The sequence below is a fragment of the Octopus bimaculoides genome, chromosome 16 (assembly GCF_046866305.1).
Source record: "Octopus bimaculoides isolate indiv1 chromosome 16, ASM4686630v1, whole genome shotgun sequence".
Lineage (NCBI taxonomy): Eukaryota > Metazoa > Mollusca > Cephalopoda > Octopoda > Octopodidae > Octopus > Octopus bimaculoides.
Genome location: NC_142943.1, coordinates 9,543,593 through 9,560,348, shown reverse-complemented (window position 1 = coordinate 9,560,348; position 16,756 = coordinate 9,543,593). Strand labels below are relative to the sequence as shown.

At 42.1% G+C, this 16,756-nt stretch overlaps 1 protein-coding gene across 1 annotated transcript in view; it reads left to right on the top strand.

The window, feature by feature from the left end:
- Positions 1–15,904, top strand: part of LOC149132271 (uncharacterized) — a 249,127-nt gene extending 233,223 nt beyond the window's left edge. The window contains exon 6 of the mRNA XM_089364881.1: positions 15,886–15,904. Within this exon, the coding sequence (XP_089221007.1) occupies positions 15,886–15,904 (19 nt within the window). The remainder of the gene's footprint in view (positions 1–15,885) is intronic.
- Positions 15,905–16,756: the final 852 nt, after the last annotated feature.

Genomic DNA, 16,756 nt, shown 5'->3' with positions numbered 1-16,756 from the left:
CCACTACCATTTCTCATACCACAATGACACCAACAACTCAAACAACTATTGCGTCTTCAACAACAGAACATACGACTGTCACTGAACTCCCACCCACTGATACAACTAGCACAGAAGCTACAACTATGACATCGACTGAAAAGACACCACAAAGTACAACACCAACAGGCACACTAGAAATGCTTACCACACATGTCAAAGACACAACGACACACGTTACACCAACACAAATACACACAGAAACTGAGGGGTCAACTTCCCAACTTCCTACAACGACTCACGCTATACCACCTACAAGTGAAAGAACAACACAACCTGAAGATATTCTAAAAACTGACACTGCAGTACCTCTCACCACAACAACAAAACTACCAGATCAGTCAACTCTAGCCGAAGAAGTAGAAACCTCTATGCCCACTACCATTTCTCATACCACAATGACACCAACAACTCAAACAACTATTGCTTCTTCAACAACAGAACATACGACTGTCACTGAATTCACACGCACTGATACAACTAGCACAGAAGCTACAACTATGACATCGACTGAAAAGACACCAGAAACTACAACACCATCAAGCACACTAGAAATGCTTACCACACATGTCAAAGACACAACGCCACACATTACACCAACAACACAAATACACATAGAAACTGAGGACTCAACTTCCCAACCTCCTACAACGTCTCACGCTATACCACCTACAAGTGACAAAACAACACAACCTGAAGATATTCTAAAAACTGACACTGCAGAACCTCTCACCACAACTACAAAATTACCAACTCAGTCAACTCTAGCCGAAGAAGTAGAAACATCTATGCCCACTACCATTTCTCATACCACAATGACACCAACAACTCAAACAACTATTGCTTCTTCAACAACAGTACATACGACTGTCACTGAACTCCCACCCACTGATACAACTAGCACAGAATCTACAACTATGACACCGACTGAAAAGACACCAGAAGCTACAACACCAACAAGCACACTAGAAATGCTTACCACACATGTCAAAGACACAACGCCACACATAACACCAACAACACAAATACACACAGAAACTGAGGAGTCAACTTCCCAACATCCTACGACTCACGCTATACCACCTACAAGTGACAGAACAACACAACCTGAAGATATTCTAAAAACTGACACTGCAGAACCTCTCACCACAACTACAAAACTACCGACTCAGTCAACTCTAGCCGAAGAAGTAGAAACATCTATGCCCACTACCATTTCTCATACCACAATGACACCAACAACTCAAACAACTATTGCTTCTTCAACAACAGAACATACGACTGTCACTGAACTGCCACCCACTGATACATCTAGCACAGAAGCTACAAGTATGACATCGACTGAAAAGACACCAGAAAGTACAACACCAACAAGCACACTAGAAATGCTTACCACACATGTCAAAGACACAACGTCACACGTTACACCAACACAAATACACACAGAATCTGAGGAGTCAACTTCCCAAATTCCTACAACGACTCACGCTATACCAACTACAAGTGAAAGAACAACACAACCTGAGGATATTCTAAAAACTGACGCTGCAGAACCTCTCACCACAACAACAAAACTACCAGATCAGTCATCTCTAGCCGAAGAAGTAGAAACATCTATGCCCACTACCATTTCTCATACCACAATGACACCAACAACTCAAACAACTATTGCTTCTTCAACAACAGAACATACGACTGTCACTGAACTGCCACCCACTGATACATCTAGCACAGAAGCTACAAGTATGACATCGACTGAAAAGACACCAGAAAGTACAACACCAACAAGCACACTAGAAATGCTTACCACACATGTCAAAGACACAACGACACACGTTACACCAACACAAATACACACAGAATCTGAGGAGTCAACTTCCCAAATTCCTACAACGACTCACGCTATACCAACTACAAGTGAAAGAACAACACAACCTGAGGATATTCTAAAAACTGACGCTGCAGAACCTCTCACCACAACAACAAAACTACCAGATCAGTCAACTCTAGCCGAAGAAGTAGAAACATCTATGCCCACTACCATTTCTCATACCACAATGACACCAACAACTCAAACAACTATTGCTTCTTCAACAACAGAACATACGACTGTCACTGAACTGCCACCCACTGATACATCTAGCACAGAAGCTACAAGTATGACATCGACTGAAAAGACACCAGAAAGTACAACACCAACAAGCACACTAGAAATGCTTACCACACATGTCAAAGACACAACGACACACGTTACACCAACACAAATACACACAGAATCTGAGGAGTCAACTTCCCAAATTCCTACAACGACTCACGCTATACCACCTACAAGTGAAAGAACAACACAACCTGAGGATATTCTAAAAACTGACGCTGCAGAACCTCTCACCACGACAACAAAACTACCAGATCAGTCAACTCTAGCCGAAGAAGTAGAAACATCTATGCCCACTACCATTTCTCATACCACAATGACACCAACAACTCCAACAATTATTGCTTCTTCCACAACAGAACATACGACTGTCACTGAACTCCCACCCACTGCTACATCTAGCACAGAAGCTACAACTGTGACATCGACTGAAAAGACACCAGAAAGTACAACACCAACAAGCACACTAGAAATGCTTACCACACATGTCAAAGACACAACGACATACATTACACCAACAACACAAATACACACAGAAACTGAGGAGTCAACTTCCCAACTTCCTACAACGTCTCACGCTATACCACCTACAAGTGACAGAACAACACAACCTGAAGATATTCTAAAAACTGACACTGCAGTACCTCTCGACACAACTACAAACCTACCGACTCAGTCAAGTCTAGCCGAAGAAGTAGAAACATCTATGCCCACTACCATTTCTCATACCACAATGACACCAACAATTCAAACAACTATTGCTTCTTCAACAACAGAACATACGACTGTCACTGAACTCCCACGCACTGATACAACTAGCACAGAAGCTACAACTTTGACATCGACTGAAATAACACCAGAAACTACAACACCAACAAGCACACTAGAAATGCTTACCACACATGTCAAAGACACAACGACACACGTTACACCAACACAAATACACACAGAAACTGAGGAGTCAACTTCCCAACTTCCTACAACGACTCACGCTATACCACCTACAGGTGACAGAACAACACAACCTGAAGATATTCTAAAAACGGACACTGCAGTACCTCTCACTATAACTACAAAACTACCAACGCAGTCAACTATTGCCGAAGAAGTAGAAACATCTATGCCCACTACCATTTCTCATACCACAATGACACCAACAACTCAAACAACTATTGCTTCTTCAACAACAGAACATACAACTGTCACTGAACTCCCACCCACTGATACGTCTAGCACAGAGGCTACAACTATGACATCGACTGAAAAGACACCAGAAACTACAACACCAACAAGCACACTAGAAATCCTTACCACACATGTCAAAGACACAACGACACCCGTTACACCATCAACGCAAATACACACAGAAACACAGGAGTCAACTTCCCAACTTCCTACAACGACTCACGCTATACCACCTACAAGTGAAAGAACAACACAACCTGAGGATATTCTAAAAACTGACACTGCAGAAATTCTCACCGCAACTACAAATCTACCAGCTCAGTCAACTGTAGCCGAAGAAGTAGAAACATCTATGCCCACTACCATTTCTCATACCACAATGACACCAACAACTCAAACAACTATTGCTTCTTCAACAACAGAACATACGACTGTCACTGAACTCCCACGCACTGATACAACTAGCACAGAAGCTACAATTATGACATCGACTGAAAAGACACCAGAAACTACAACACCAACAAGCACACTAGAAATGCTTACCACACATGTCAAAGACACAACGCCACACATTACACCAACAACACAAATACACACAGAAACTGAGGAGTCAACTTCCCAACATCCTACAACTCACGCTATACCACCTACAAGTGAAAGAACAACACAACCTGAAGATATTCTAAAAACTGACACTGCAGGACCTCTCACTATAACTACAAAACGACCAACTCAGTCAACTCTAGCCGAAGAAGTAGAAACATCTATGCCCACTACCATTTCTCATACCACAATGACACCAACAACTCAAACAACTATTGCTTCTTCAACAACAGAACATACGACTGTCACTGAACTCCCACGCACTGATACAACTAGCACAGAAGCTACAACTATGACATCAAGTGAAAAGACACCAGAAACTACAACACCAACAAGCACACTAGAAATGCTTACCACACATGTCAAAGACACAACGACACCCGTTACACCATCAACGCAAATACACACAGAAACACAGGAGTCAACTTCCCAACTTCCTACAACGACTCACGCTATACCACCTACAAGTGAAAGAACAACACAACCTGAGGATATTCTAAAAAGTGACACTGCAGAACCTCTCACCGCAACTACAAATCTACCAGCTCAGTCAACTGTAGCCGAAGAAGTAGAAACATCTATGCCCACTACCATTTCTCATACCACAATGACACCAACAACTCAAACAACTATTGCTTCTTCAACAACAGAACATACGACTGTCACTGAAATCCCACGCACTGATACATCTAGCACAGAAGCTACAACTATGACATCGACTGAAAAGACACCAGAAAGTACAACACCAACAAGCACACTAGAAATGCTTACCACACATGTCAAAGACACAACGCCACACATTACACCAACAACACAAATACACACAGAAACTGAGGAGTCAACTTCCCAACATCCTAGAACGTCTCACGCTATACCACCTACAAGTGAAAGAACAACACAACCTGAAGATATTCTAAAAACTGACACTGCAGTACCTCTCACTATAACTACAAAACTACCAACTCAGTCAACTCTAGCCGAAGAAGTAGAAACATCTATGCCCACTACCATTTCTCATACCACAATGACACCAACAACTCAAACAACAATTGCTTCTTCAACAACAGAACATACGACTGTCACTGAACTCCCACCCACTGAGACATCTAGCACAGAAGCTACAACTATGTCATCGACTGAAACGACACCAGAAACTACAACACCAACAAGCACACTAGAAATGCTTACCACACATGTCAAAGACACAACGACACACGTTACACCAACACAAATACACACAGAAACTGAGGAGTCAACTTCCCAACTTCCTACAACGACTCACGCTATACCACCTACAGGTGACAGAACAACACAACCTGAAGATATTCTAAAAACTGACACTGCAGTACCTCTCACTATAACTACAAAACTACCAACGCAGTCAACTATAGCCGAAGAAGTAGAAACATCTATGCCCACTACCATTTCTCATACCACAATGACACCAACAACTCAAACAACAATTGCTTCTTCAACAACAGAACATACGACTGTCACTGAACTCCCACCCACTGAGACATCTAGCACAGAAGCTACAACTATGTCATCGACTGAAACGACACCAGAAACTACAACACCAACAAGCACACTAGAAATCCTTACCACACATGTCAAAGACACAACGACACACGTTACACCAACACAAATACACACAGAAACTGAGGAGTCAACTTCCCAACTTCCTACAACGACTCACGCTATACCACCTACAGGTGACAGAACAACACAACCTGAAGATATTCTAAAAACTGACACTGCAGTACCTCTCACTATAACTACAAAACTACCAACGCAGTCAACTATAGCCGAAGAAGTAGAAACATCTATGCCCACTACCATTTCTCATACCACAATGACACCAACAACTCAAACAACTATTGCTTCTTCAGCAACAGAACATACAACTGTCACTGAACTCCCACCCACTGATACGTCTAGCACAGAGGCTACAACTATGACATCGACTGAAAAGACACCAGAAACTACAACACCAACAAGCACACTAGAAATCCTTACCACACATGTCAAAGACACAACGACACCCGTTACACCATCAACGCAAATACACACAGAAACACAGGAGTCAACTTCCCAACTTCCTACAACGACTCACTCTATACCACCTACAAGTGACAGAACAACACCACCTGAATATATTCTAAAAACTGACACTGCAGAACCTCTCACCACAACTACAAAACTACCGTCTCTGTCAACTCTAGCCGAAGAAGTAGAAACATCTATGCCCACTACCATTTCTCATACCACAATGACACCAACAACTCGAACAACTATTGCTTCTTCAACAACAGAACATACGACTGTCACTGAACTCCCACCCACTGATACATCTAGCACAGAAGCTACAACTATGTCATCGACTGAAACGACACCAGAAACTACAACACCAACAAGCACACTAGAAATGCATACCAAACATGTCAAAGACACAACGACACACGTTACACCAACAACAAAAATACACACAGAAACTGAGGAGTCAACTTCCCAACTTCCTACAACGTCTCACGCTATACCACCTACAAGTGACAGAACAACACAAGCTGAAGATATTCTAAAAACTGACACTGCAGAACCTCTCATCACAACTACAAAACTACCGACTCAGTCAACTCTAGCCGAAGAAGTAGAAACATCTATGCCCACTACCATTTCTCATACCACAATGACACCAACAACTCAAACACCTATTCTTTCTTCAACAACAGAACATACGACTGTCACTGAACTCCCACGCACTGATATAACTAGCACAGAAACTACAACTATGACATCCACTGAAATGACACCAGAAACTACAACACCAACAAGCACACTGGAAATGCTTACCACACATGTCAAAGACACAACGACACACATTACACCAACAACACAAATACACACAGAAACTGAGGAGTCAACTTCCCAACTTCCTACAACGTCTCACGCTATACCACCTACAAGTGACAGAACAACACAAGCTGAAGATATTCTAAAAACTGACACTGCAGAACCTCTCACCATAAGTACAAAACTACCAACTCAGTCAACTCTAGCCGCAGAAGTAGAAACATCTATGCCCATTACCAAATCTCATACCACAATGACACCAACAACTCAAACAACTATTGCTTCTTCAACAACAGAACATACGACTGTCACTGGACTCCCACGCATTGATACAACTAGTACAGAAGCTACAACTATGACATCGACTGAAAAGACACCAGAAACTACAACACCAACAAGCACACTAGAAATCCTTACCACACATGTCAAAGACACAACGACACCCGTTACACCATCAACGCAAATACACAGAGAAACACAGGAGTCAACTTCCCAACTTCCTGCAACGACTCACGCTATACCACCTACAAGTGAACGAACAACACAAGCTGAAGATATTCTAAAAACTGACACTGCAGTACCTCTCACTATAACTACAAAACGACCAACTCAGTCAACTCTAGCCGAAGAAGTAGAAACATCTATGCCCACTACCATTTCTCATACCACAATGACACCAACAACTCAAACAACTATTGCTTCTTCAACAACAGAACATACGACTGTCACTGAACTCCCTCCCACTGATACATCTAGCACAGAAGCTACAACTATGACATCGACTGAAAAGACACCAGAAAGTACAACACCAACAAGCACACTAGAAATGCTTACCACACATGTCAAAGACACAACGACATACATTACACCAACAACACAAATACACACAGAAACTGAGGAGTCAACTTCCCAACTTCCTACAACGTCTCACGCTATACCACCTACAAGTGACAGAACAACACAACCTGAAGATATTCTAAAAACTGACACTGCAGAACCTCTCACCACAACTACAAATCTACCGACTCAGTCAACTCTAGCCGAAGAAGTAGAAACATCTATGCCCACTACCATTTCTCATACCACAATGACACCAACAACTCGAACAACTATTGCTTCTTCAACAACAGAACATACGACTGTCACTAATCCCCCACCCACTGATACATCTAGCACAGAAGCTACAACTATGTCATCGACTGAAACGACACCAGAAACTACAACACCAACAAGCACACTAGAAATGCATACCAAACATGTCAAAGACACAACGACACACGTTACACCAACAACAAAAATACACACAGAAACTGAGGAGTCAACTTCCCAACTTCCTACAACGTCTCACGCTATACCACCTACAAGTGACAGAACAACACAACCTGAAGATATTCTAAAAACTGACACTGCAGAACCTCTCACCACAACTACAAAACTACCGACTCAGTCAACTCTAGCCGAAGAAGTAGAAACATCTATGCCCACTACCATTTCTCATACCACAATGACACCAACAACTCGAACAACTATTGCTTCTTCAACAACAGAACATACGACTGTCACTGAACTCCCACCCACTGATACATCTAGCACAGAAGCTACAACTATGTCATCGACTGAAAAGACACCAGAAACTACAACACCAACAAGCACACTAGAAATCCTTACCACACATGTCAAAGACACAACGACACACATTACACCAACAACACAAATACACACAGAAACTGAGGAGTCAACTTCCCAACTTCCTACAACGTCTCACGCTATACCACCTACAAGTGACAGAACAACACAAGCTGAAGATATTCTAAAAACTGACACTGCAGAACCTCTCATCACAACTACAAAACTACCGACTCAGTCAACTCTAGCCGAAGAAGTAGAAACATCTATACCCACTACCATTTCTCATACCACAATGACACCAACAACTCAAACAACTATTGCTTCTTCAACAACAGAACATACGACTGTCACTGAACTCCCACGCACTGATACAACTAGCACAGAAGCTACAACTATGACATCAAGTGAAAAGACACCAGAAACTACAACACCAACAAGCACACTAGAAATGCTTACCACACTTGTCAAAGACACAACGAAACCCGTTACACCATCAACGCAAATACACACAGAAACTGACGAGTCAACTTCCCAACTTCCTACAACGACTCACTCTATACCACCTACAAGTGACAGAACAACACCACCTGAAGATATTCTAAAAACTGACACTGCAGAACCTCTCACCACAACTACAAAACTACCGTCTCAGTCAACTCTAGCCGAAGAAGTAGAAACATCTATGCCCACTACCATTTCTCATACCACAATGACACCAACAACTCGAACAACTATTGCTTCTTCAACAACAGAACATACGACTGTCACTGAACTCCCACACACTGATACATCTAGCACAGAAGCTACAACTATGTCATCGACTGAAACGACACCAGAAACTACAACACCAACAAGCACACTAGAAATGCATACCAAACATGTCAAAGACACAACGACACACGTTACACCAACAACAAAAATACACACCGAAACTGAGGAGTCAACTTCCCAACTTCCTACAACGTCTCACGCTATACCACCTACAAGTGACAGAACAACACAAGCTGAAGATATTCTAAAAACTGACACTGCAGAACCTCTCATCACAACTACAAAACTACCGACTCAGTCAACTCTAGCCGAAGAAGTAGAAACATCTATGCCCACTACCATTTCTCATACCACAATGACACCAACAACTCAAACACCTATTCTTTCTTCAACAACAGAACATACGACTGTCACTGAACTCCCACGCACTGATATAACTAGCACAGAAACTACAACTATGACATCCACTGAAATGACACCAGAAACTACAACACCAACAAGCACACTGGAAATGCTTACCACACATGTCAAAGACACAACGACACACATTACACCAACAACACAAATACACACAGAAACTGAGGAGTCAACTTCCCAACTTCCTACAACGTCTCACGCTATACCACCTACAAGTGACAGAACAACACAAGCTGAAGATATTCTAAAAACTGACACTGCAGAACCTCTCACCACAACTACAATACTACCAGCTCAGTCAACTCTAGCCGAAGAAGTAGAAACATCTATGCCCACTACCATTTCTCATACCACAATGACACCAACATCTCGAACAACTATTGCTTCTTCAACAACAGAACATACGACTGTCACTGAACTCCCACCCACTGATACATCTAGCACAGAAGCTACAACTATGTCATCGACTGAAACGACACCAGAAACTACAACACCAACAAGCACACTAGAAATGCTTACCACACATGTCAAAGACACAACGACACACATTACACCAACAACACAAATACACACAGAAACTGAGGAGTCAACATCCCAACTTCCTACAACGACTCACGCTATACCACCTACAAGTGACAGAACAACACAACCTGAAGATATTCTAAAAACTGACACTGCAGTACCTCTCACTATAACTACAAAACGACCAACTCAGTCAACTCTAGCCGAAGAAGTAGAAACATCTATGCCCACTACCATTTCTCATACCACAATGACACCAACAACTCAAACAACTATTGCTTCTTCAACAACAGAACATACGACTGTCACTGAACTACCTCCCACTGATACATCTAGCACAGAAGCTACAACTATGACATCGACTGAAAAGACACCAGAAAGTACAACACCAACAAGCACACTAGAAATGCTTACCACACATGTCAATGACACAACGACATACATTACACCAACAACAAAAATACACACAGAAACTGAGGAGTCAACTTCCCAACTTCCTACAACGTCTCACGCTATACCACCTACAAGTGACAGAACAACACAAGCTGAAGATATTCTAAAAACTGACACTGCAGAACCTCTCATCACAACTACAAAACTACCGACTCAGTCAACTCTAGCCGAAGAAGTAGAAACATCTATACCCACTACCATTTCTCATACCACAATGACACCAACAACTCAAACACCTATTCTTTCTTCAACAACAGAACATACGACTGTCACTGAACTCCCACGCACTTATATAACTAGCACAGAAACTACAACTATGACATCCACTGAAATGACACCAGAAACTACAACACCAACAAGCACACTGGAAATGCTTACCACACATGTCAAAGACACAACGACACACATTACACCAACAACACAAATACACACAGAAACTGAGGAGTCAACTTCCCAACTTCCTACAACGTCTCACGCTATACCACCTACAAGTGACAGAACAACACAAGCTGAAGATATTCTAAAAACTGACACTGCAGAACCTCTCACCACAACTACAAAACGACCAACTCAGTCAACTCTAGCCGAAGAAGTAGAAACATCTATGCCCACTACCATTTCTCATACCACAATGACACCAACAACTCGAACAACTATTGCTTCTTCAACAACCGAACATACGACTGTCACTGAACTCCCACCCACTGATACATCTAGCACAGAAGCTACAACTATGTCATCGACTGAAACGACACCAGAAACTACAACACCAACAAGCACACTAGAAATGCTTACCACACATGTCAAAGACACAACAACACACATTACACCAACAACACAAATACACACAGAAACTGAGGAGTCAACATCCCAACTTCCTACAACGACTCACGCTATACCACCTACAAGTGACAGAACAACACAACCTGAAGATATTCTAAAAACTGACACTGCAGTACCTCTCACTATAACTACAAAACTACCGACTCAGTCAACTCTAGCCGAAGAAGTAGAAACATCTATGCCCACTACCATTTCTCATACCACAATGACACCAACAACTCGAACAACTATTGCTTCTTCAACAACAGAACATACGACTGTCACTGAACTCCCACCCACTGATACATCTAGCACAGAAGCTACAACTATGTCATCGACTGAAACGACACCAGAAACTACAACACCAACAAGCACACTAGAAATGCATACCAAACATGTCAAAGACACAACGACACACGTTACACCAACAACAAAAATACACACAGAAACTGAGGAGTCAACTTCCCAACTTCCTACAACGTCTCACGCTATACCACCTACAAGTGACAGAACAACACAAGCTGAAGATATTCTAAAAACTGACACTGCAGAACCTCTCATCACAACTACAAAACTACCGACTCAGTCAACTCTAGCCGAAGAAGTAGAAACATCTATACCCACTACCATTTCTCATACCACAATGACACCAACAACTCAAACACCTATTCTTTCTTCAACAACAGAACATACGACTGTCACTGAACTCCCACGCACTGATATAACTAGCACAGAAGCTACAACTATGACATCGACTGAAAAGACACCAGAAACTACAACACCAACAAGCACACTAGAAATGCTTACCACACATGTCAAAGACACAACGACACACATTACACCAACAACACAAATACACACAGAAACTGAGGAGTCAACTTCCCAACTTCTTACAACGTCTCACGCTATACCACCTACAAGTGACAGAACAACACAAGCTGAAGATATTCTAAAAACTGACACTGCAGAACCTCTCACCACAACTACAAAACGACCAACTCAGTCAACTCTAGCCGAAGAAGTAGAAACATCTATGCCCACTACCATTTCTCATACCACAATGACACCAACAACTCGAACAACTATTGCTTCTTCAACAACAGAACATACGACTGTCACTGAACTCCCACCCACTGATACATCTAGCACAGAAGCTACAACTATGTCATCGACTGAAACGACACCAGAAACTACAACACCAACAAGCACACTAGAAATGCTTACCACACATGTCAAAGACACAACAACACACATTACACCAACAACACAAATACACACAGAAACTGAGGAGTCAACATCCCAACTTCCTACAACGACTCACGCTATACCACCTACAAGTGACAGAACAACACAACCTGAAGATATTCTAAAAACTGACACTGCAGTACCTCTCACTATAACTACAAAACTACCGACTCAGTCAACTCTAGCCGAAGAAGTAGAAACATCTATGCCCACTACCATTTCTCATACCACAATGACACCAACAACTCGAACAACTATTGCTTCTTCAACAACAGAACATACGACTGTCACTGAACTCCCACCCACTGATACATCTAGCACAGAAGCTACAACTATGTCATCGACTGAAACGACACCAGAAACTACAACACCAACAAGCACACTAGAAATGCATACCAAACATGTCAAAGACACAACGACACACGTTACACCAACAACAAAAATACACACAGAAACTGAGGAGTCAACTTCCCAACTTCCTACAACGTCTCACGCTATACCACCTACAAGTGACAGAACAACACAAGCTGAAGATATTCTAAAAACTGACACTGCAGAACCTCTCATCACAACTACAAAACTACCAACTCAGTCAACTCTAGCCGCAGAAGTAGAAACATCTATGCCCATTACCAAATCTCATACCACAATGACACCAACAACTCAAACAACTATTGCTTCTTCAACAACAGAACATACGACTGTCACTGGACTCCCACGCATTGATACAACTAGTACAGAAGCTACAACTATGACATCGACTGAAAAGACACCAGAAACTACAACACCAACAAGCACACTAGAAATCCTTACCACACATGTCAAAGACACAACGACACACATTACACCAACAACACAAATACACACAGAAACTGAGGAGTCAACTTCCCAACTTCCTACAACGTCTCACGCTATACCACCTACAAGTGACAGAACAACACAACCTGAAGATATTCTAAAAACTGACACTGCAGAACCTCTCACCACAACTACAAAACGACCAACTCAGTCAACTCTAGCCGAAGAAGTAGAAATATCTATGCCCACTACCATTTCTCATACCACAATGACACCAACAACTCAAACAACTATTGCTTCTTCAACAACAGAACATACGACTGTCACTGAACTCCCTCCCACTGATACATCTAGCACAGAAGCTACAACTATGACATCGACTGAAAAGACACCAGAAAGTACAACACCAACAAGCACACTAGAAATGCTTACCACACATGTCAAAGACACAACGACATACATTACACCAACAACACAAATACACACAGAAACTGAGGAGTCAACTTCCCAACTTCCTACAACGTCTCACGCTATACCACCTACAAGTGACAGAACAACACAACCTGAAGATATTCTAAAAACTGACACTGCAGAACCTCTCACCACAACTACAAAACTACCGACTCAGTCAACTCTAGCCGAAGAAGTAGAAACATCTATGCCCACTACCATTTCTCATACCACAATGACACCAACAACTCGAACAACTATTGCTTCTTCAACAACAGAACATACGACTGTCACTGAACTCCCACCCACTGATACATCTAGCACAGAAGCTACAACTATGTCATCGACTGAAACGACACCAGAAACTACAACACCAACAAGCACACTAGAAATGCTTACCACACATGTCAAAGACACAACGACACACATTACACCAACAACACAAATACACACAGAAACTGAGGAGTCAACTTCCCAACTTCCTACAACGTCTCACGCTATACCACCTACAAGTGACAGAACAACACAACCTGAAGATATTCTAAAAACTGACACTGCAGAACCTCTCACCACAAGTACAAAACTACCAACTCAGTCAACTCTAGCCGCAGAAGTAGAAACATCTATGCCCATTACCAAATCTCATACCACAATGACACCAACAACTCAAACAACTATTGCTTCTTCAACAACAGAACATACGACTGTCACTGGACTCCCACGCATTGATACAACTAGTACAGAAGCTACAACTATGACATCGACTGAAAAGACACCAGAAACTACAACACCAACAAGCACACTAGAAATCCTTACCACACATGTCAAAGACACTACGACACACATTACACCAACAACACAAATACACACAGAAACTGAGGAGTCAACTTCCCAACTTCCTACAACGTCTCACGCTATACCACCTACAAGTGACAGAACAACACAACCTGAAGATATTCTAAAAACTGACACTGCAGAACCTCTCACCACAACTACAAAACGACCAACTCAGTCAACTCTAGCCGAAGAAGTAGAAACATCTATGCCCACTACCATTTCTCATACCACAATGACACCAACAACTCAAACAACTATTGCTTCTTCAACAACAGAACATACGACTGTCACTGAACTCCCTCCCACTGATACATCTAGCACAGAAGCTACAACTATGACATCGACTGAAAAGACACCAGAAAGTACAACACCAACAAGCACACTAGAAATGCTTACCACACATGTCAAAGACACAACGACATACATTACACCAACAACACAAATACACACAGAAACTGAGGAGTCAACTTCCCAACTTCCTACAACGTCTCACGCTATACCACCTACAAGTGACAGAACAACACAACCTGAAGATATTCTAAAAACTGACACTGCAGAACCTCTCACCACAACTACAAAACTACCGACTCAGTCAACTCTAGCCGAAGAAGTAGAAACATCTATGCCCACTACCATTTCTCATACCACAATGACACCAACAACTCGAACAACTATTGCTTCTTCAACAACAGAACATACGACTGTCACTGAACTCCCACCCACTGATACATCTAGCACAGAAGCTACAACTATGTCATCGACTGAAACGACACCAGAAACTACAACACCAACAAGCACACTAGAAATGCATACCAAACATGTCAAAGACACAACGACACACGTTACACCAACAACAAATATACACACAGAAACTGAGGAGTCAACTTCCCAACTTCCTACAACGTCTCACGCTATACCACCTACAAGTGACAGAACAACACAAGCTGAAGATATTCTAAAAACTGACACTGCAGAACCTCTCATCACAACTACAAAACTACCGACTCAGTCAACTCTAGCCGAAGAAGTAGAAACATCTATACCCACTACCATTTCTCATACCACAATGACACCAACAACTCAAACACCTATTCTTTCTTCAACAACAGAACATACGACTGTCACTGAACTCCCACGCACTGATATAACTAGCACAGAAACTACAACTATGACATCCACTGAAATGACACCAGAAACTACAACACCAACAAGCACACTGGAAATGCTTACCACACATGTCAAAGACACAACGACACACATTACACCAACAACACAAATACACACAGAAACTGAGGAGTCAACTTCCCAACTTCTTACAACGTCTCACGCTATACCACCTACAAGTGACAGAACAACACAAGCTGAAGATATTCTAAAAACTGACACTGCAGAACCTCTCACCACAAGTACAAAACTACCAACTCAGTCAACTCTAGCCGAAGAAGTAGAAACATCTATGCCCACTACCATTTCTCATACCACAATAACACCAACAACTCAAACAACTATTGCTTCTTCAACAACAGAACATACGACTGTCACTGAACTCCCTCCCACTGATACATCTAGCACAGAAGCTACAACTATGACATCGACTGAAAAGACACCAGAAAGTACAACACCAACAAGCACACTAGAAATGCTTACCACACATGTCAAAGACACAACGACATACATTACACCAACAACACAAATACACACAGAAACTGAGGAGTCAACTTCCCAACTTCCTACAACGTCTCACGCTATACCACCTACAAGTGACAGAACAACACAACCTGAAGATATTCTAAAAACTGACACTGCAGAACCTCTCACCGCAACTACAAGACTACCGACTCAGTCAACTCTAGCCGAAGAAGTAGAAACATCTATGCCCACTACCATTTCTCATACCACAATGACACCAACAACTCGAACAACTATTGCTTCTTCAACAACAGAACATACGACTGTCACTGAACTCCCACCCACTGATAC